Consider the following 21,995-nt stretch of genomic DNA (forward strand, 5'->3'; position numbering starts at 1 on the left):
CCATGTCAAGATATCAATGTTGATTCTGACTAAAGTCAAAACAACCCAGCTAGCTACAGTAGCTTATGACACAAACGTTAAGATACAAAATAAAAATAAAAAAATTCTAGTGCCATGTTCAGAAAGAGATGTTTCTTTCAGATTTGATCATGACTATGTCCAATTAATAGGGACAACCAAATAATATAAATCTGGTAATGTTAACTGTCTGATTAGCTGGCAGTGGTAGGCTAGCTCTAGCTACGCCCTTTTCCAAAATAGGACTTGCTTCAGTACTATACTGTAGAGACGTACTGTAGCTGGTCGCGTTAGCGCAGAACTTCTTTTCTGACTGACACTGCGTACAGAGCTGATCAACTATGTTATATATATATATATATATATATATATATATATATATATATATATATATATATATATATATATATATATTAACCTCTTATATAACACCATGGTAACTGCAAGTTGTTTTAAAACGAAAACGGCCAATTTTACTGAGCATGACCTACATTGCATTGGATCGTCAGACATGCAGTTGTCTAGTAAGGGCGACACGGGCTTGCTAACAGTTTAGCTAGCAAGCGTCACGATTCGAAGGATTTTTTTAACGCATGAGATCGAGTCGAGCATAGGAAATATCAAATTCAACATGGATTGTCTAGTTGAAATTATTGTAGTGGCGTTAGCTGGCTCTTTGATCTGCAATAACTTGCCAGATCATGCAGCAGTGTAATTAGATAGCTACTGTGATACTTTGTTTTCGGGCTGTGCTTGGTGTAACCCGACTGCAAAATTCTGTAAATTGTTATTTGTCGGCTCGTTGTTGAAATATTACCACCCAGTGCTAGTGTCAATCCGATGGCTAGGATGCTTACCGGCGGTAGCCATCTGGCAGCTGCCAGGGCAAGTTTTGCATTCAGAAAGTTGACATTGGAATCAAATCGGCAACCACATACATTTGTCAAAACAACCCTGTAGAGAACCAAATAATGTTAATTAACTTACAACAATTGCCTAAATCTATTGTCGATTATGAGCAATCTGTAAAGTCAGACAGTTTACATCTTAACATTCAACTCTCTTGACCAGCTACCTGCTGCTCCAAGCGGCCTATCCGCCATTTTGAGACATCGAAAGGAGGCGCAAAAATTACAGCCACATCGTCATTTTCCCTACCTAGCTAGATTTCTTCGATACTGACTGCCTTTAGGATGCGAAAACTACTTTAACTTACCCTATTGTTTATACTGGAGATCTTTAGCCAGTTGGAGCAATCATGCAACCCAAGAGGGTTTCGTAATGATGTTCCAAAATAAAGGACTAATGTTCTCGAGGTGAAGTGTAACGTCTTGTCTCTCTAGCAATCCTTGTTTTTTTCCGTACCGCATTCGCCTTCGGAGTCCGGACTCTGAAACCGGGCATGCGCACGAGCCTGCGTTAGCCAACTGACAGCGGCGCGCACGCCCTTGAGCACAGCCATATTTTTTTGTGGAATATATATTTTTTTAAATACATTTTTATGAACTTACAATTCAACCTGTGTCTTTCTGGAGGTATTCAATTCTTCTTCATTCGATACGAAAAACTGTCCAACAATCCATCAAATAATTGCATTTTGACGGCATTTAAATTCCATGAAAATATTTTAATTATCTCTGCACTAGGCTACTATTAGTATGTTTGCTAGCTATTTAAATGTCCAGAATTGAGAGCAAAACCCTTGTCGCATATGTAGGTTATTTAAAACTGGAACTCATGTGCTTGTGCATTGCCAAAAATAGGAAATTAATATAAAACTATTTCATGCTTTTCAACAAAGCTTGCAATATGCAGATTGGCAAAGAGAGTAGTTAGCTAGACATACAATTTTCAACCAAATGTTATTTACTAGTTCTTTATTCATTTTAATACAAAAGCATACTCAGACCAAAAATAATTAGATTGTTATTTTGTAAAGAGCAACAGACAGGTACCACACAGCAAGGAAAGCAGACTTGAACACTATGTGCAGGAGGAATACAAAAAAAAAGGAACCGTGTTGGTTCAAGAACGTAGCAGAACTAAACCCTCAGACAACCCTCAGTTGAGTTTCACAGACAATGCTAGCTGAACAGTGTGGGTTAGACAAAACCCTTGATGTGAACAGATCCTGGGGGGAATTTGCCCGAAAATGTTTTCCTCCAAGAGCCGTAAGGAAGGAAAGACATTCCTGCTTGCTCAACCTCAGTAAAACTTTGAAAGGCTGCTGATGGTTTCTTGTGGCTACTGAAGGACTGAAATGCAATGGTAAATAAAGTAGTAACAATTCTAAAGAACACAGAATATGGGGACAAACTGGCTAATCTCACATATGCTACAGGATAATTGTCTGAAAACTATTTTTTATGTTAGTATTCAACAGTTCTCAAGATCAACACCTAATAATTTGTTTAATTAGAAATCTAAAAGGTCCAATGCATTAGTTTCCATTTGCTAACATTTCCATCAATGGCATTCACAATTTGTTTTGCTTCTGTGGACATTCATGATAAAACGGGTTTTAATACCAGAGGCAAAACCAAGTAACACAATTACTGAAACGTTATTGCTTCCACACTATCGAAACTGAACCAGTCTACAAAAATTCAAATCAGTTTATCATGCATTTACATGAAGATATACGGAAGTATATTGCTAAAGAATAAAACCAACAATGGAATTTCACCAAATAAGAATTTGTGCCTTTGTTATTGAATAAAAGCACCATAATTCTTTGATTCATTAAAAAAAAAAAAAGTATTTATATGCAGACAAAGGTGTACTGATCTCTCTAAAAGAGTTTATTCTATCAGAAACTGTCAAAGCCACCAACGAGACTCAAGGGATTTGAACAGCATTTGCAATGTAGTGTTTTATAGGTTCAATTGACCAAAAACTGTTTACATTTTCATTCATTGTAGTCATGAACAAAAGCATATTGAACAGTTAACACCAACACTGTGATATGCTCACATTGTTTCACATTACAAAAGCATTTTTCCTTGCTTTCGAGGAAGTACAATCTCTTGTGTACCACCCCATGGCCACTAGTGGTACTGAGACAAACATTCATGGAGAAGGTGGTCAAATTAGAGGGGAGGAAATGCAGATACACAACTCCTGTGTAACCCTATGACAAGAAAAACAAGGATCCATGGAAAGACCACCCCCATCCCCATTTAACCTTTAACAGGGCAACACAGAGTTGCAAAGGAATACTACCCATTTTATGAATAAATAGGCACAAATCACACACCAAGTTCCATTATTGTCTCAATCTGTTTTTTCCCCCCACAGTATAACATAATAATTGGGGGGGGGGGGGGGGGGGGGGGGGAACGATTTTAGCTACAGTTTGTTTCTTATGCTTGGTAGTAGGCTTTATGTTTACAAAGCTTGCAATGTAAGTACAATGCAAACAGAATAGCAACAGTTCTTACATAAAGTGCAGGAAAAAGCTGCACTTTCAAAAACAAATCAGTTTCAGCATTATCTCTATTGCCTTAATCACATACATTTAGCCACAGCAACAATTTAGAAAGATATTCGCAAGGAAGGGACACATCGCATGTATACAAGCACACACAAACACACCAGTCTCTTTTTTGGTTTAATTACAATGAAGCAGCCCTTCTCAAACCACATTAGGTGGTGCAGTGTGTATTTATCCAGACAGCACTCAAAAGTGCACTCAATACAGCTGACGGCATCTGGTGGTAGGTGGTACACCAAAACATAATTTGGCCAAGTTGTGTCATTCTCTGACCAGTCTAATGGTGGGGAGAAGTTCATAGTATAAATCCCTCAGCAAATTTACAACACAGGTGACCAAGAATGTAACAAGAGAATACAAGTTGCATTAGTTGTCCCATGGTTTCTCTATGTGTATAAAAAAATAAAGCAGTTGGAAAATCCTGCTTAATAACCCAGTCATTATAACAACACAGCAGCATCATCGTACCAAATTCCTGGCTGTCTGGTTCCCTCGGACTACATAAAACACACACACAAACAAACAAACATGCACATATTGGAAAAATAGAAGATTGAACACAGCTAATATAGATTATTTACTGTTCAAACCTATTCTGGACGTTTTCAAATCTGCCAAGTTCCATCAACATTGATCCAGTACATGTCTAAACCCCAGAGACAGATTTATACATCTTTTCCTCATATATTTTCTATAAAAAGGACATGGCTTAAATTAATGGATAAATCAAGACCTAAATGGCTTCTTCTTCCCCTTCCATTTACAAAAAGATTTTCCTTATTTATATTTTTACTGAAAAACACAACAATCCATCTGAAAGATTGGTTGAGACCTAATGAAGGTGACATTTTAACCCATAGACAAAGCAGCCAACCACATGGGATAAAACCACGAAGTTGTCATGAACCATAGGGCAGTCAAGTTGATAGGTGATTGGTGGAAGGAGAATAACTGAAGAAATAATATAAACGGTAGTCAATACATTCTCCAGCCCAACATTAGAATCTCTTATTTCAGTTTTTTTCTTTTTTCTAGCTTCTCCCTAGTGCACAGTAAAAAGTCCCCTGAGTTTCAGGACAGGGTGCGTGTTGTCATTTGAGGTACCTTATCAGTGCCTACTCTTATGGGATGCCCTGATGTTTCAGTGGCTTTACTGGGGGAAGTAGAGGGATCCTGTGCTCTGAGTGGAGGGGCGGCTGGGATGGGGGAGTGAATAGTGGATAAGGCTCTGGTATACAATGTCATGGTCATCCTTGATCTCCTTCCCTAGAACCATTCACACACTGAACATGCACGCACACACACCTTCAATTTCAGGAGTGCTATCCGGCAATGCACCTTTCTGCCAAGAACTAGGACCAAGTGACTTTCAGATTGCACATGATTTCTTTGATTTTATACATTTTTTTCTTTTTTTAAAATACTCTCCCGCCCCATATGAAACTTTTCCACTTTGCACCTTGTATAATCTACCGCCTGTATTCATGTTTTCTGGTCTGCAGTGACCCATTCCCTCCCCCTTTTCTTTCATTTGTTGATTTTAGACAGCTCAGTTCTCAGGTCCGCGGGCTCAAAACAGATGGCTGTTGCATCACAGCCACCCCCTTGCAGAGTAGTAAGTGTTGGGAGGGTGGCTAGCATTAATCATCAATGGGAATTTTGTCCTCCAGCTCCAGTGGACTGTGCTCGGCGAGCTCGTCACTCCTTCCTGCTTCCTGGAGCTGCTGTCGCCTCTGCACCTCTGCCTTCAGGTTCTCCAAGTCCTTTTGGCTGCAGAAGGGTATATAACAACATGGATCACCATTCTGTCTAGTCGACAGTTAATGTTTAACTTACCAGACGGCTAATGACTGCAAATGGCAAGAGCCACAGCTTGGTTTACGACTGCTTTGACAATGAACATTGAGAAATCAGCAATTCACACATTCTGTGGCTGATGTGCAAATATGTCAATGTATGGTCATGGGGTATTTTTTCTTTGATTTATTAAGTCATTTTTTTCCCTTCACCTGAGAGGTATGAAAATGATGCCGTTTATGATGTTGAGCTGCTCCAGCACACTGGCCATACTGGGAGCTGTGAACTGGGAAACAACAATGTAAGACACAACCACACTGTCACCTCACGTATCCTTCTTTAAGCAAATAGACTGATCAGTAACACAAATAAGCAATTAGGAAAAATAAGTATTAGGAAATCCAAATGATTTCACTTAATTGCATTTCCAAGTGGCTCTTTAAAGACATGCTGAAAGACACTTACCTTGAGGGGCATGATGCTGGCATTTGAGCCATTTTTGTAAATCTCATTCATTGTTCTCTGCAGAGCCACAGCCTGCTGTGTGAGGTACTTCAGGTACTCAGAGCTCTCCTTCGTCTTCTCATGGGCCTCACCCACCTTCATGGGGAAACAGAGGGAAAGAAAAAATGTAAGAAATGCAAGAGAATATATACATTATAGTCTTTACCACAAGATGGTTTCAGAATGATCCGAATCAGTTTTATACCTGGTTTTTGTAGATGGTGTAGCCCTCCTTTTCATGCTGTAGTGCAGAGCGGAACTCCGCCTTGCTTTCATAGACCCTTGCAACCAGATGGTGACTGCAAGACAAAACATGTTGGCTCAAACATTAAACAAAAGTAAGATGATTGCCTTTTTAATTTGTCTCCCTCAGCAAATAATGCTGTAGTCTCTCTCCCTTACAATACCTGAGGGCCACTTTAAGGGACCGGGGCCCATGGTATTTGGAGTTGATGGCCAAGGCATTCTCCAGGAACCTCAGAGACAGATCGTACTCCATCACTCCATGCAGCACCAGGCCAATGTTACTCTACAGAAGATGACCAGGGACAAGATGGAGAAGAGGTACCAATTAAAATAATATCAAATAAACTCTAGAAGGGTAAGAACACATCCCATAACAACCTGAGTGAGCAGGTACATGACAAGCAAGGTTGAAAGAAGGTGGCAGCAATATACACAACACTCGGGTTTGAATGCGACATTGGACAAAGACCAGTTTCAAACTCACGTCTAGCAGCGCCATCTCAGGGTGGTCCTCCCCGCTGACCATTAGCATGAGGTAGCGGGCGCGGTACAGCAGCTTCAGTGCAGTGGACAGTTGGCCGTTGGCGAAACAGTACAGTGCCAAGTGCATCTGCAGAGAGAGAGTGAGGGCAATTTAGAGATGCCTAGTTAGAAGTCAAAAACATACTCAGCCAATTCACTCTTTCTTGCGGTAATGATGCAAACTTACATATTCTTGGATGGTGTTAGGGTGCTCAATACCAAGCACTCGTTCACTCATCAATACAGCCTTCTGCTGGTTACTGAGAGCCTAAGTGCAAAAAGATTAATACGTCATTACCATAATATAACACAACCTTCTGCAATTGTCAGGCAGCATGTTCTAAGTGTGAGTAGGTGTCTTTTTCTACCATTTACATTGAACTGGAACTGCTATATCCGTTTGTACTTATGGACTACAGAAATAGTGACATGGGTACTTAAAGATCAGTGTATGTGTGATGCTGATGTCGATCAGATCAGAATCTTACCTCAGCGTGGTCTCCCATGATGTAGTTGAGGCGTGCCAACAGGCGCAAGCAGGCACAGATCTCCACATGCATGGCCCCGTAGACGTTGTTGAAGAGGTTCAGGGCCTCATTGATCAGCTCACAACCCTCTTTCAGGAAACCTACAGACAAATCCGTAAAATCATACCCTGAGACTGTGTGTGTGTGTGTGAGAGATCCCACTCAGCATAACTAGTATTCTGACCTTGCTGCACTTTGGCCTGGCCGCTCTGGAAGAAGTGGAAGGCGTCAGAGGCTTTGGGGTTCACGTGCTTCACCACAGGGAAGATGTTCAAGATGTCCTCCTCGGTGAAGGCAGGCTTGTGGCGGCTGTCGAAGTTGTACTCCTTTATTAAGATCTAAGAGGGGGGGGGGGGGGGGGGAGACGGCAGGCAGGCTTGTCAATAAAAGACATGACAGCATCTAGACATCCTCAGTGTGTGGCATATAGGATGAAGGCATGTTACCTGGATGCCGGCTTTAATGGAGATTTCTCTGAGGAGGGTGATCTTCTGAAGGCCGTATTTCTCCACTGCCAGGTCCACACTCTCGCTGCATTACCACATAAACCGTGCCATGAACAGCATTGTTTTAGATAAATTTGGTTGGCATGGTAATGTTCAAAGATTTTGTTAACAATACCTATATTCTCATGACATGCTACACTCTTCCAAAGCATTGTCAAATGCCACAAAACACTAATGTTAAAATATGGCATTCTGAAAACAAGACTGGAAGCGATGATCGCTTTTTTTGCTTTATCTTTACACAGTGGGCATCGAGCTTTTAGCTTATCGTGCTTGCATTCTGGCCAGAGCCAACTCACCAGTACAAGGTGAAGTGGTAGTAGCTCTGAGCCTCGGAGACTATGCTCTTCCACAGTTCGCTGGGCGTCAGGCTGGCCCATGCAGTGTTGTCCCCGCCTCCAGGGACCCTGTTTTTGCGTTTGCGGTTCTTGCGGCGTGAGACCAGCTCGTCAGTGGGCAGGTGTGCTACTGCATCGGCGAAGGAGCTCAGGAAGCAGTTGAGGAAGTGGCTAACTGCAGCAGAGAGTGCGGACAACTCCACACCCTGGGAGAGGAGGAGGAAGGAGTCAGAAACGGATCTGGCTGTTGTAAGGCTGTGGTGTTTTATGAGAACAGTACTTGGTCCTTACTGAAACTGAGTGGTACCTGCAAACTACTGGGAAACTCACCTGGAGGTACGTCTTGAAGAAATGTTTTGCACATCTGGTGATCAACTCACTGATTCCTATTCTCTACAATAGAACAAAAAAATACCAGGGTTTAGTCAAATGTATGTACGTGTATGCCAACACATAGCTTTTCATTCTAATTCTCCTCTGCTGTCAAGGTGTCACACAGAAGTCAGGTTCAGGCTTACATAGAAATGCTCCAGCTGTGCCTTGGCAGGGGTCTTGTCAACAAACTCCAGCACATTGCCTAGGTAACGGATGTTGATGCCTCTCTGGTGCAGAGCCTCCGTCAGTGTGGCTCCATCCATGGGCAGAGCGCTGTGGTCCAGGCAGTCCTTCACCTGAACATGATAACACGCAATTCATCCACAGCCACACCAACACTCTGAAGCATATTCCAGTTAAGCTGGTATAAGTTATATCTCTGATGTTGTCCTGTGTTGCTGACCAGTGAAGGGATCTGACAGGACACCAGGAAGGCAGCAGCATCCTTCAGTAGCTGCTTCTGTTTCTGAATGTCCTCCACGCTGTCGTCAGGGAAACGCACGCCTAGAAGACAAACGGGTACCACCTTCATTATCACATGCCATTTTTCGAAGTCTCCCATCACACTGATATTTCATATACAGATGTATCGTTAAAGCATTGCAGTAATGACAAATAACTAAAATTGTGCAGACGGAAGAACCATTGCAGCCTTACCTGGCGAGAAGATATCTGGGTTAAAGCGGATGTCGAAGGAGGTGTTACTGATGGAGCCAACAGCTTTGCAGGCATTGAGGACTACTTCTCTGCTTTTAGGGTCTGGAGGGATGATGTGATTGGAAGAAAGACCATAAAGGTAGGAGCAAATCATATTGAATGATTATACACACATCAAAAAAATAAATAGACAAAATGTATTATGCTGTATAATGAAGAGAAGACTGCTCTCACTTCAAATTCACAAGAAACTACTAACCACATTCCCATTCTGATGCAGAAGAAGTTTAGAAAAAGCTATGTGGTCAGGCATGCAAATCATCTTCTTTCTCCTTATTAGGTATTACTCACACCCACCAATGGGAAACAGTCAAAAGATCAGGGGTCAAGGGAGGGTTAATAGTTTTTCCACACCATAAGTGATTTAGTTTGATATGGGATAACTGGAGGCGGAGGGGTCCATGCTTTCCCCATACGAGGCAAGGACTGGACAGGGATACCCTGCCCGGTGGAGAGACACAGCTAAGGTAATAGCATTGCAGTGTCTTAACAAACTAAGGCCGTGTTCACACTTGACTTCTAATTTCAACTGCCAGCGCATTTTTTACATGCAACCCTATGGGAAAAGAAAAAAGGCGGACGCCTTTTTAAAAAACAGCCGCCTTTTAAAAACTTCTAAAATACCGCAGCGCCCGACGCCTTTGAGTTCAATTTTCTCAACTTTTCAGAAAAGCACTGGGTGATGTCCAGCCCCTATGTGACAGCTGACCAATCAGGACGAGGAGAGTAGGTACGCGTGTACCTTCCCTAGTAACCTTCTACCTTAGTTACCAGGTTATGGCTCCTCAAACGCCAAAGCTAAAGCAAGAAATTGCATTTTATTCGCCATAGTAGCTAGCTATCAATAAGTAACCAACAGAAAATAACGGATAATAATGTATCGCTAGAATGTATGATTCCCATTCAAGTTACAGAATTCTTGCGCTGAAAGCGTTTAAAAGGCGCAGAAGGCAGCGCTTTTTTCAAAAAAATGAAGTCAAGTGTGAACACGGCCTAACTTGAGAATACTCTTACTGAGTAGAACTCCCAAGCACATTTATACTACACGCTCTCCCAAGTACCCACGCAAACACACTAAGGTTACTGTTGCATTTCTCCACCAGGTTCACCAGGCTCTCCCAGGCTCTTCCTTGCCTTCTCTATTTTTGCTCCCTAACGTGTTTGGTAACGTACCAATACCGGATCCATCTTCCGCCACTAAGGACTCAGCCAGCTCTTTAGCCTGGGCTAACCCTGGAATACTGTCCTCTGGCTCCTTACCCTCCAAGGGGCTCTCACACTCTCCGTTCTGGGTGGCGGTGGCAACAGGTTCCGAAGGCCCGTTGGTGGTGGTCGTGGGTGTAGCGGCCTCCTTTGTGTGTGTGGTTTGGGTGCTGTCGAGCTGAGCCGTTTTAGGGGCAGCTTCTGTAGGGGCGGCGGTGGCATCAGCGTTGCTCTCTGTGAGGGTTTCCGTGGAGGTCTCAGAGGAGTCCGTGGAGGATTCGGGGGTGTCCGTCAGGAGCGGGGCCGGCGGTGCCTCGAGGGCAGGGCTGCTGGTCTCTGTAAGGGCCGCTACCTTGTTTTCTTTGTTGGCTTTCTGCTGCATTAGCTGAAGTGCTGCCATCTTCATAAAAAGGAGGTATCTGGAAAAAGAACAACATGTGGTGTCAAGTATACCGAGGAACACTGAACAGTCTTGTATTATTGACATGTCTACTTTTAGGTTTCCCAGCCCCAACCGACACGCATTCTGCCTCGCTCCTTTACCTGTGCTCCACAAAGGCCTCGATGAGGTCCTGTCGCAGGCAGGCCAGGCGGTGGCGGTGCTGACGTGGGAAGCCTTGTCTGACGCACTCCGGGGCTACGTCCTCACCCTCCACAGGGAGGAAGTTCAGGTCAGGGGGGAAGGTGCGCAGCAGGTCCAGAATGTAGTGGCGCCCGTCGTTGCCGATGATCCCCTTACACTCGACAGAGGAGCACAGCTCCACAGACTCGTCCTTCTCGTTGAGGACACTGTGTTTCTGGACCTGGATGGAAAAACACGTTTGGTTGCGGAGACCATGTGAGACAATCCCCAAAGCAAGCCTCTGTATTTCCACTCTTGTTAAAGGAAGTAAAAAGGAGTCATCAAGACCCCCGTCGTTGTCAAGAGGAAGTCAATTCCTTGAGACAAAGAATGTGTGAGTCTCCCTCACCTTGAGTGGCCGGCTCGTCTTCTCCAGCAGCTCCAGGTACTTGGTGTGTGACACTACAGTCTTTCCAAAGTCGATGGAACCATAGATGACGCTCTGTTCCTGCTCCCGTTCCAGGATACCAGGAATGATGGACTGGGCCGTCACACGGTAACCGCGGTAGTCGACGACGACGGTCCCTAGGGTGTACAAGCCTTCGACGTCCACCGCCCCATACGCTCGGACGCCGTTGAGGTCGTTGGTGGGGGCGGCGTGCGCGGCGGCGTCCCCGCCCAGCTCCCGGTAATGATCGCGCACGTCAAAGCCCAGGCTGAAGAAGATGTTGTTCCAGATGAACATCTGCATGCGGGTCTCCTCTCCGGGGTTGATGGCCATGACGTTGCCATCAATCACCGCCATGGCGCCACGCGTGGCAGCCGCGGCAAAGTCACTGTGTACCTGAGAGGAGACGGAAGAGGACATGGGGAGCTTACAAAATCTGGAGAAAAATAACTGAATAGAACATCTATAAGAGGGAAGAACAATGGTTTAGATTATAAATAGTACAGCAAAGAGCAAGATTAGCAGGAGGCCGAGTCATGGTACCGGGTACCTAAAACCAGAGAGCAGCTGAGGAACGTACCTTGAAGATGGCCCTCTCTCTCAGTAGGCGTTCTGGAAGGTTCTTACGGGCCAGTTCTCTAGTGGTCTGGAGCTCCTCGTTCCAATCTCTTGTCTGCAAACAAACAGACCCAGACCCAGTTAAATAACTTTGACTTCCATTGCTCCAACACTTCAAAAGTGTCATGATTACCACTGTTCAGCCACCATTGGCATTTAAACCCTCCTCACCTGTCCAGGTATGTGTTCCTCATAGCCCAGACGGGAGGTGTAGGCGTCCTCTGCCCTCACACAGTCCATGGCGTGGTCCATCTGTGGCGCTGTCCAGCTATACACCTGGAAAGGTGTGGCTATCCTCTCAAAGGGATGTCTCTGTACCCTGCAGCCAACGACATGAATATAAGCAGATGGCGACTGGGAAAACTTGTGACTCAAGCTCCTTCATCAGACACATTGCTGACATGGACAAGGCTTCCAGGAAGCAGCGTTGTCACATGACAGGAAGAGGAGCAGGTGGAGGAGTTACCTTTTCTTCTGTAGGGCGGTGAAGTTCTTCTTGAAGGCTGGGCTGACCTGGCTCAACAGCTCCACCAGGGAGTGGCTCAGGAAGCTGGGGTTTGCTGGCTTGGGGTTGAAGGTGTAAGTGGTGGACCTAGGAAACGCACGTCCAAACACATTTGGTCAAAACCAGTGCAGTCCCAAAACAAGTACAGTAAAAAACATAATAACACGTGCTTACAAAAACCTTTCAAACAAACCCATTGAGCTTGCGCCTAACATTTAGGACTGAAGGCCATATCTTCAGACCTTAAATGCTATTTCAGATCAACAATGTGACAACAGGTAACCTCATTCAAATGGAATCACACACACTCCAGGCGTCAATGCACACACATTTAACCATGTACGTTGGTGGTGTGTCTAACCCTAGCTTCCCCTACAAGGCGTGGCTGAGGTGGCCAGTCTTACTGGTTGAGGTAGAATCCCCGGGTGGAGGCGGTGATGCTGATATGCCGCTCCTCCACCGTCACCATGTACAGGTACATGAGGTCACCGTGCATCTTCCTGTTCCCCGGAGGGGGGTTCCAGCCACTCATGGTCAGGACTTTCAGGCACAGCGTGGGCTGGGAGGGACGACAATACAAATAACAATCATCACCGTCATCATATGTGAGTGGAAAAGGGAGAAATGATATGTTATAATTAACATCTATGGCTGGTTATAGCTGATTTAACTTCTTGTACTCGCTTTGAATTATATTATTGTTGCTTGCTTTCCTACAGGTACACTCTTGCACTTGGAGGTTCATGTTGTTTAATTGTAACTTGTTTAACTACATGCTCTTATGTTTCTTCCCATTGGCACTTATTTGATTTTCACAATGTATTCTTCATGTTTTGGCTACCCACAATGTTTTTGGGGCGTTGTTTATGATCATTAACCTATACACTTTTGTAAAGCTTTCTCTTGGAAGTCGCTTTGGATAAAAGCGTCTGCTAAATGAATAAATGTAAATGGTTAACATCTTTCACTACATACCTTCCAGTCCTTGTTCTGTGGCTGGAGGGGCACCAGGGGGCGATCTTTGCTGCCGGGCAGGATGTGTTCAGGGGGGGTACAATCAATCTGCTCGAGCTCACTACCTTTCTTCTTCCGCTTTCCGCTATCTGCAGCAAAGGCACCAAGAAGGTCAAGCTTTCCTGCTACAAAGGCTAGGTTACACACAGACATGAATATGCATGCACCAGATGGAGGACTGTCCTGCACGGAATACTAACCATCTCTTTCCAGTCAACTCTTTTTGGCCATTACGCAAACTCACGCACACAGAGACACACGGATGATTCGCCCACAACAACACACGCACCACCTCACATTCAGACAGACACAGACGCACCTCCCAGGTCCCCGTCGGTGAACAGGCTGAGGAAGGAGAGAGAGTTGCAGTCCACTCCGTTGTAAGAGTCTGACGGGTCGAGGCTCTTCAGCAGGTCTCTGATGTGGCGCACGTGGATCCGAGCCTCGCGCACAGTGTACGGCTCTGAGGAGCAGGTGATGGATAGAGGAACATAGCATTGGTCTTTTGTCTCTGGAGCTTGTGTTTTGTTGTGACTTTTTATGAGCAATGAGGGTGGAGAAACAGACAGGGGGAGGTCACCGTGAGGTTGCATGTATGCTCCCTGTCGTCCTTTAGTTTGAATGTATTTACAAGAAAGGAGGCTTGGACAACAGGAAAGTATCTATGGTACCAAAACAAAACTATCCAATTGCTGATATAGAAAGATGTGATGAGTTTGAGACCCCCATCCTGTACTTCATAGATCTCAACAACCTGAGAGAATTGTATGGGTGCAAGCAACATAGCATTAGCTCCACCTTGACCTTTGTTGAACTCAGGGTAGGTTTTACAGTCACACTAATTATAAATTGTTAAATATCTTCAGACCTACGACATCCTGATGTCTTTGGGTTAGAATCTAGACCTTATCTGTGAAGGGGGAGGGGGTCAGAACGCCTGGCTACGTCTCGATTCCGTCGTACCTTCCACAACTTTGAGCAGGGAACCCTCCTGCAGGCCCTCAATGGACTTTAACTCTGCAAAGTTGTCCAGCACATTGCCATCCAGCTGCAGGGAGAAACAGGTGCGGTGGCAGGTGTCCTCCCGGTCCATCAGCACCTGGTGAATCTCCTGCACCATCTCCTGAGGAGAAACCTGGTGGTTGGGGAGAAAAGACTTGTTGACTGCTCACCTAATTCATCTCCTGGCAATCACTTTAGCATTAATCTGATTGGATAACACATGTACCTGGAGGTCAAAGGGTTCTGTCCCAGGTGCTTGGATCTTCACAGTGAACCCTGTATCCTGTATCACAATAACTTCTTGTTCATTAGACTCATCCCCGCCATCTGTGTCACCTCCCCCGTCCTGCTTCGACTCTGCCTCGTCCTCTTGTGCCCCGTTGCCATTCATCACCGCGGTGTCCGCACCGTGTCCTGTGATTGGAGAATTGTTGAGAAGTCACATCAGCTTTATTTGGAGGTCATATGTGACCATGACGAGTAGTCCCACTCTCAACTCAACCTTCAGCAGGCAAATAACTCCAATAAGCCCCTCAGATGAAACCATAATCCTATCAGTGAATTAATAGGTCTAATCTCTTGCATCTAATATAACTATAAAGTGTGTGTAATCTGTGTGAACATGTATGTGCCTCGATTATCTCAAGAACCAGGCATTGTCTGAAGTTGAAATGCGACCATCACAAGCTACATAATCATTTGCGAAAATGTACCCGAGCTTTGACAATTTGTTCAAAAGAATGAGAAATTGCTTTTATGATGTGCATAAGTGACTAGATGATGTGAAGGAAGCACTTTTGCGAATTTCAATTGTGATCTGAGAAATGTAGCTACCAACGCCACTGAGAAAAACAACTTGTGTGCTGGTGAGTTGTGTGTCACACCGATATCTTACTCGCCCATTGCATCACATGCACTGTGGCGCACAACACCCAGATCACAATAACACTAGCACAAGACCTAAACACACTCATGAAAGAGGCCTTGACATTAAGCCATAGAAGCTGGCAGCCAAGTAAGGTAGACCATGGCAAGCAGCTAGCTGGGTCACACACATAGATCCTGGATGACCTAACTAGGTACTTCATGAAATATTGATGGATAGCAGCGAACAAACAAAGCACACCTCTGCTGGTGGTGGAGGATGCAATGGTGTGTTCCTCTGAGTCTGAGGCCAGTACTCATGTAGCAGTATGAAATGGAAGGACAGAGGACAAATACTATCATACTCTGACAATAACAATTTGAACTTTTTGAAGAATTCCAGCCATGCCACCAATCATAATTTAGAGTAAACATCGAAAACAACATGGAGAGCAGCCAAACTCAAACTAGGCTGGAAATGTTATCCTTACTTTCCCTCAAATGTATAACGGGACCTGCTAAAGCCAGTGATGGCTTGGGAGGATGTTTGGGGGGGGGATGTTGCAATGCTGAGGGTTTGCGCCATACCAAAGGTATTTAGTCCCACATCACTGGTGGCTTGGCATGAGTGACAAGCACGTTACTGTAGCAGCTTGGCCAAGCAACTGTTCTACCAAACAGATCATTTGACTTCACCACCCTTTGTTGTGTAGCAGCAATATCCTGGAAGTGCTAGTTGGTTAAAGGCTGACTAACAGCTTTATCACTAGGGTTCTAACTAGAGTGAAGGCCACATGGATCAGTCCGAATTTGTTTGAGGTCAACAACCGCATTCTAAAACTGACCATATATCCAAATGTTTACTTGCACTTTTTTGAATTGCAGATACCCTAGAAGTTTCAGCCCTTCATGTGCCTCCATCTAAAACAATTCTCCACCTGCCTTCTGAACTGATATTCAGTCAGGGGAAAAAAACAGAGGTGAAACTAGTTGCACTCCTTCTGGGTTAACAAATATAGCCGAGTAACCCTTTCAGAAGGGACTTCTCACAAGAGCTTTTTACCACTAGCTTTATTTTGTCACTTCAACCTCATTACAACAGTAAGGCCAGGATGCAACAAATGGAACCAGGGTGGTTGCCATGCATGAAGTGAGAGCAGCAGAGTTGGGCCTGTGAGTGGTGTATGATTTGTTTGCTCCCCTAGCCAACAACTGCCGTGCGTCCTTGTTCATAGTCAAGGGTAAAGCTATGTCAGGGTTACCACGACGAAGGAGGAGGAGGGGGGTCCAACAGCTGGCCCTCCCCTAATTCCACTAAGGGGAAATCCACCAAGAAAAAGTGTGAGAAAGATAGACGACTAGAGAGTGGAGAGAGAAAGAGTGCACGCTCTGAATGCCAAACACAAGGCCAAGGCTCGACAATGCTAAAATGACTAGTACAGGATAGACACCTGCGCTTCTGATCGGGCTGCAGTGTCCCTGTGTGGAGGTAGGATGTGAGTCTCAAAAGGAGGGTAAGCAACTGTGTTTCAGAAACTGGTGAGGTGACCTCATGATGCTTGTCTCCATGAGCTGAAAACATCCTTTAAAATGTGAGGAAGAAGACTGATGGCTGGCTACTTTAAATGCCACCCCATTCTGTTACATCTTTCATCCCTCCATCCATGCATGGATTAAATTGGGGAGGGAGGGTTTTGTTTGGGGTAATCCAGCAACGTAATTATTGCTAAACCACCACAATTGGCCACTCAGCAAATGGAACCAAGGAGGAGGGGTGTGAGAAGAGGATTGGGGGACGAGTCAGAAAGGCCAATATTAAACAAACTACTACACAATTAGCCGATCACTAGGGATGGGGATCGATACCCGGTTCTGTAAGGACCCGGTTCCAAATTTCTCAAAACCCGAAGATCAATAAGGTCCGATCTTATCAATACCACTATCGAGACTAGGTAGGCTAATATAATGTAACTTGTGTCTCGAGAGAGAAGTTATGTCATTTAAATCAAATCACTGGTGCACAAACATACATCGATTGTCTAATAAAATTACTAAATTCAATTGAATGGCCTGCCAACCGCCTTTAAACTAAAAGAAGACTAATTTAATTGGCTCACGCCCTACCTTTAGCTGATGCACAATGTGCATCAGCTAAAGGTAGGGCAGTAGACTGTCTTCGAGAATCAGTAGACTGTCTTCGAGAATCAACGGTGCCAACTCCAGCTGCCTGACAATCCTCCTCCTCAACCCAAGTTTGCATGGTGCATTGGGTTGCGAAGTCAGCGCAACCCAACTTCGTAGCAAGTATCCATCGTTGACAATAAGAAGCCTCAATAATAAAAGCCAGGGCTCTACAGTGCAACTATTTCACTCGCCTATGCCCCTAAAATTTGATGTGGGCGTGAGTTTACAAGCACAGTCAGTGTGTGAGTAAAGACCAGCCTCCCCCGCCCCGCTGCTGATCATTCAAAACAGTCACTGGGAGCATGGCTCTATGGGCTGCTTAAGCATCTTGTTAAACAATAACAGAGACAGAACAAAATAGGGATGAGATAAGGAAAGTTTGGTTAGCTGGTCATTTAGCTAGATCAGGTGCCTTTTGTTGAAACGTGTTAAAGTTTTCATAAAGTCTTGAACAATGATGGCTTGTCAATGTCACTTTTCACTTCACACTTTTCAACCAACCAATCATCAGTCATTTATACTATTTACTCATCCAGGTTGTGGATAGTACATCTGTAGTGGACAATTGTAGATTTAGCCAGAGCCAGGATCCATTGTGCAAATATGTGCTCCTTTTATCCAGCTTCCACCTGAGAGCAACACATTACCCTTGTTCTATGTTCTGTTTTACTTAAGTTATTGTTATAAATGTTGTTCAGTAATCTTGTTTACATAAAGTGTGGCGTGGGTTGTGTGGGTGCTGCTATATGTTTAACATTTGCCAAATTCATTCATTTAGATGATGGTTAGCTCAAACTCACCCCAGAAAAGTATCACTAGTGGTATCGATAAAGACTTGCATCGTTAAGCAGTCTCGAAAATTGTATCAATATCGATACAAATTAACGATCCCCATCCCTACCGATCACACACACACACAACAGGCTAGTATGTGGAGCCAGACTAACCCTTTTTAGTGCTAATTAAATTGTATTCAGTATAATACTGTGCAAGGCATTAGACTTTGGGCCCCTGGTAACTCAGCAAATTAAGAATGACAAGAGCCGAGCACAAACATTTCATCACAAGCGAGCATACTCCACTGTGCGAGTAACCTCTTCCTTTCATTTGGTTTGTTACTTTTCCTTGAAGTTACAGTTATACAAAACTCTGACAGTGCAGAATCAAATCAGAAAATCTAATGTTATGGCCACTTCCTCTCTCCCTTGAAGAAAATCAAGTTTATGAGTGGCTAGGCTAATCCAACAGGCTAGCCATGTCTTTCCTGTTACTTTGTGCTAAGCCGTTTTATCTCTCAAGGTTTGGCACAGTTTGAGCACACGTCTTGCTTTGACTACAGATTAATTAATTCACCCGTCCACTTTACGGACCTTGACATGGGTCTACCGACCACGGTTGCTGGCATGGCAACAGGACACAGACAAGCATGTCAAAGGAAAAGAACAGAGTGAGGATTTATTTTGCTTGATTCATTATACCACAAGATGGCAACCTGGCAAGGGAAAAGCTGTCTGCAGAGTCATTCTGCATTCAAGTTTCAGAATCCAATGAAAATGACAGTATGAAATAAGCTTGTTGACGTGACTCGACCTCAGATTGTGCTCCAAGGTAGTGGAATGACCCAGGGTGAATGAGAAATAGTAGATAGGTCTCAAAATTGTCTTAACCACAACTACTGATCAGACAACACAGCCTAACCTGGGCTTAACTAAAAGTGTTATTTTTCTGTTCAGGAAAACATTCCTAAACTCCATAAAAGACCCAGGCATGCTATGGAGGACAAATGGCAGTTGGTCATTGACCCTAAGGATTAAACAGGTTGTCTCTTTGCCCAACAGGAGCCTTAAGCCTCATAAAACCACTAATGGACCCCCTTACCCCAATCTGTCAAACCAACTTGCGCTGCCTGGAAAAACAAATGCTGGCAGGCCTCAATGCTAGCATTGTTTTGGTGTTGGTCCAGCAGTCCTATAGTTGTTCGTTCAACAGGCTCTGATGAGTTCATTACATGAACTTTGAGAAAAGTAATTAAGCAGAAAAGGATCTTCCTTTTAGATTCACTGGTCAAAATACTTGAACGTATTGGTAAACGTTAACATAATGACCATCTGAAATATATTGATTTTAGTAACCATTCCAAGAAGTCAAGTTCTAACAACAGAAATTATTAATGGTTTTGTATACATTTTAACATGAGATGATAAGGTTAGAAAAACATGTGCACAACCCTGTATTTAACAGACACAAAGGTATTCATAGATAACTGGAATTGATGCTGCACTGTAACAGTTTAAAGAGGATCTGTAATTAACTTCAGACACAAATCAGGCATGTACACCAATAGTGACTGATTCAAAAAAGCATCTGTTCTACACATGGAAAACAAAGCAATTCCAAAGTAGACCAACTCAATAAATTATAATCTATTTCTAGTGCATGACAGTATGTCATGTAAAAAATGTAATCTTGAAAGAGATTAGCACAAAGAAGTGCACAACAGCCATCAGATTATGACTATGACAATTTGTTGTAATGAATTATAACATGAATATTTATGTTAAACTTAAACTGATAGCAGTTTAAGGTACGCTATATCTTGGCTATAGTTAGGTTATATCTTGTACAAGCAAAGTCATTCAAATGACAGTCCATCCACATATTAAATCTGATCGTGTTGAATAATTTTCCATGTAGAAAAACAGAGGGCATAATGGCAATACCCAACTCAAGGTCCCATCAAATGTGACATAGAAGAACGCAGGTTTTTAGAGAGGGCTTGCAAGCTAAAGTTGTGTAACTAAAATGGCCTAACAATCAGGAACCCGAATCTACCTGGCTGCAATAATCCACGATCCTTCAATCGATTGATTGTGTGACATGAAACAACTTTGCTATAACGTCACTTACCAGCTATATGACTGTCTTTATGTGTAAAGTATAACCTTCTCTTCCCGTGCATGCACGATGACTTTTTCTCAAAAGCGACCGCTTCCGCTTCCCGGTCGAGGAACAGCCAACCTCTACAGTTCTGCGAGGGGGGGGGGGGTTCCCCCCCGAGGTAATTTACAAACTGACAAGGGAATTTAGTGCGCTAGATAGTTACATCCACATCACATTATCATGACACCAACTCATAAGCCACATTTCTTAAAACGCAGTTTATCTGATAAGAAAACACTAAGGAGCCGCCCGCATGACAACCAAACCCCCTCCGTTCTTACTTGATGTGTAGATCCACTGAAGGTGACCTTCAGTTCATTCGTTGGTGTCTGCTCTTACAGAACATGTGCGTAAGGACTCAGTTAATAACTGTCTTCTATTTGTCAGTCATTTTTGTTAACTTCCACCTTCGTTGTGATTTCCATTTATTTTAGCACTGCGCCACCAGCAAGTCGCTGAAATGTCAAACTAGCCAACATCCTCATTGTGAGGCCAGCAGATATGTAGCTTGCTATAAGCTACATAGCTTGCTATACGAAAACACATTCATTCATTGAAATACTAGCTTGGTAAAGGTTCAGCTTTGTAGCGTCGCTTGATTGGGCGGTCGGTTAAACATCACGTTACCTCTTCCATGTGGCTTAGCTAATGTAAATCATCGACCTCTTAATGCTCCTTGGTTGGCTAGCTAAAATTTAGCTAACAACTAACTCGAGTATTACATTGCAAGCTCATTAGCTAGCTGCTTCCCATCAACCGCCTCGAAGACAGCTCCTAACTCAGTTCACCGCTAGATAGTTGGGACTATGGCCCATTGTATGGGTAAATGTTCTCATTAGTTTAGACAAGGAAAGTAACTCAGATCATCATATTGTTTGCAGTGCTAATGGTCTTGTCTGCAGCTATGACTTGTAACTGGTTGTGATATTAGAAGTCATTTAAGACCAATCATACATGCTATCACACAATGACTTTTTAGCAAGATAGCTAACTGAAATGCAATGTGCCGACCCATGCATGTAGACAGATTGAACTACAGTTGCTAGCAATCACATTGTCTAGCTTTGACATTTACCGCAAGCACAGGGGTCCTTCACTGATGTGGTGGTCTCTTTGCTGTCCGGCGTCTCCCCACCTTCTTCTGCAAGATCAACCGCGTTACAGTTGGGTACTGACGCCGGGATTTCATCCGTTTTGCTCACCATTATGTGACAATGAGAGAGTGACAGCTATCTATCAAAGGTGGCAACAGAATTCCGTTGCTCAAACGTGTGATGTAAACCCAAAAATGTGCTTCCTACAGCTATTAGGCTAGGTAGCTACATGCAAAGGGTACGATCTTACAAAAACAAGTCTGCCAAGGAAGGACAGTGCTTGACATAGCAATCACACGTGGTTTTCCTCCTCCCCTTGACCCCTTTGCCTTTGCGTCTCGTCCCACCTCCAAAACGTCTGTCTACGGAAAGCGTACTATGACATTTGGGCAAAAATCTTTTTATCAGGTTCTGGAATCAGTACTTTTGCTCATGTGATAACAATACATTTCTATAGAATATTCAATAAACGTAGAAACCGTAGACGAACCATTTCATAGATATGGCACACCACCAAA

At 43.8% G+C, this 21,995-nt stretch overlaps 2 protein-coding genes across 3 annotated transcripts in view; both read right to left on the bottom strand.

The window, feature by feature from the left end:
- Positions 1–1,372, bottom strand: part of pafah1b1a (platelet-activating factor acetylhydrolase 1b, regulatory subunit 1a) — a 31,936-nt gene extending 30,564 nt beyond the window's left edge. Inside the window, exon 1 of the mRNA XM_067246230.1 lies at positions 1,235–1,372. The gene's annotated coding sequence lies outside the window, so the exon portion shown is untranslated. The remainder of the gene's footprint in view (positions 1–1,234) is intronic.
- A 508-nt stretch (positions 1,373–1,880) lies between these two features.
- cluha (clustered mitochondria (cluA/CLU1) homolog a) lies at positions 1,881–21,685 on the bottom strand. Of its 2 annotated transcripts, none has more exons than XM_067246098.1 (27): positions 21,459–21,685; positions 14,622–14,809; positions 14,357–14,528; positions 13,713–13,856; positions 13,355–13,482; positions 12,784–12,938; positions 12,341–12,466; positions 12,046–12,193; positions 11,837–11,929; positions 11,218–11,652; positions 10,790–11,049; positions 10,304–10,665; positions 8,984–9,085; positions 8,730–8,830; positions 8,470–8,622; positions 8,282–8,344; positions 7,913–8,157; positions 7,554–7,638; positions 7,292–7,445; positions 7,069–7,208; positions 6,768–6,848; positions 6,543–6,668; positions 6,220–6,341; positions 6,018–6,111; positions 5,774–5,908; positions 5,521–5,594; positions 1,881–5,281 (listed from the first exon to the last, which is right to left on the bottom strand). In XM_067246098.1, exons 1-27 carry the CDS (start codon positions 21,586–21,588, stop codon positions 5,152–5,154), a joined length of 4,146 nt encoding a protein of 1,381 aa, XP_067102199.1. In that variant the 5' UTR covers positions 21,589–21,685; the 3' UTR covers positions 1,881–5,151. The 2 variants fall into 2 exon arrangements, with proteins under 2 accessions (XP_067102199.1, XP_067102198.1); XM_067246097.1 differs by having other exon boundaries at positions 10,217–10,665.
- Between the last annotated feature and the right edge of the window lie 310 nt (positions 21,686–21,995).

The sequence above is a fragment of the Osmerus mordax genome, chromosome 11 (assembly GCF_038355195.1).
Source record: "Osmerus mordax isolate fOsmMor3 chromosome 11, fOsmMor3.pri, whole genome shotgun sequence".
In the NCBI taxonomy this organism is placed as follows: Eukaryota; Metazoa; Chordata; class Actinopteri; order Osmeriformes; family Osmeridae; genus Osmerus; species Osmerus mordax.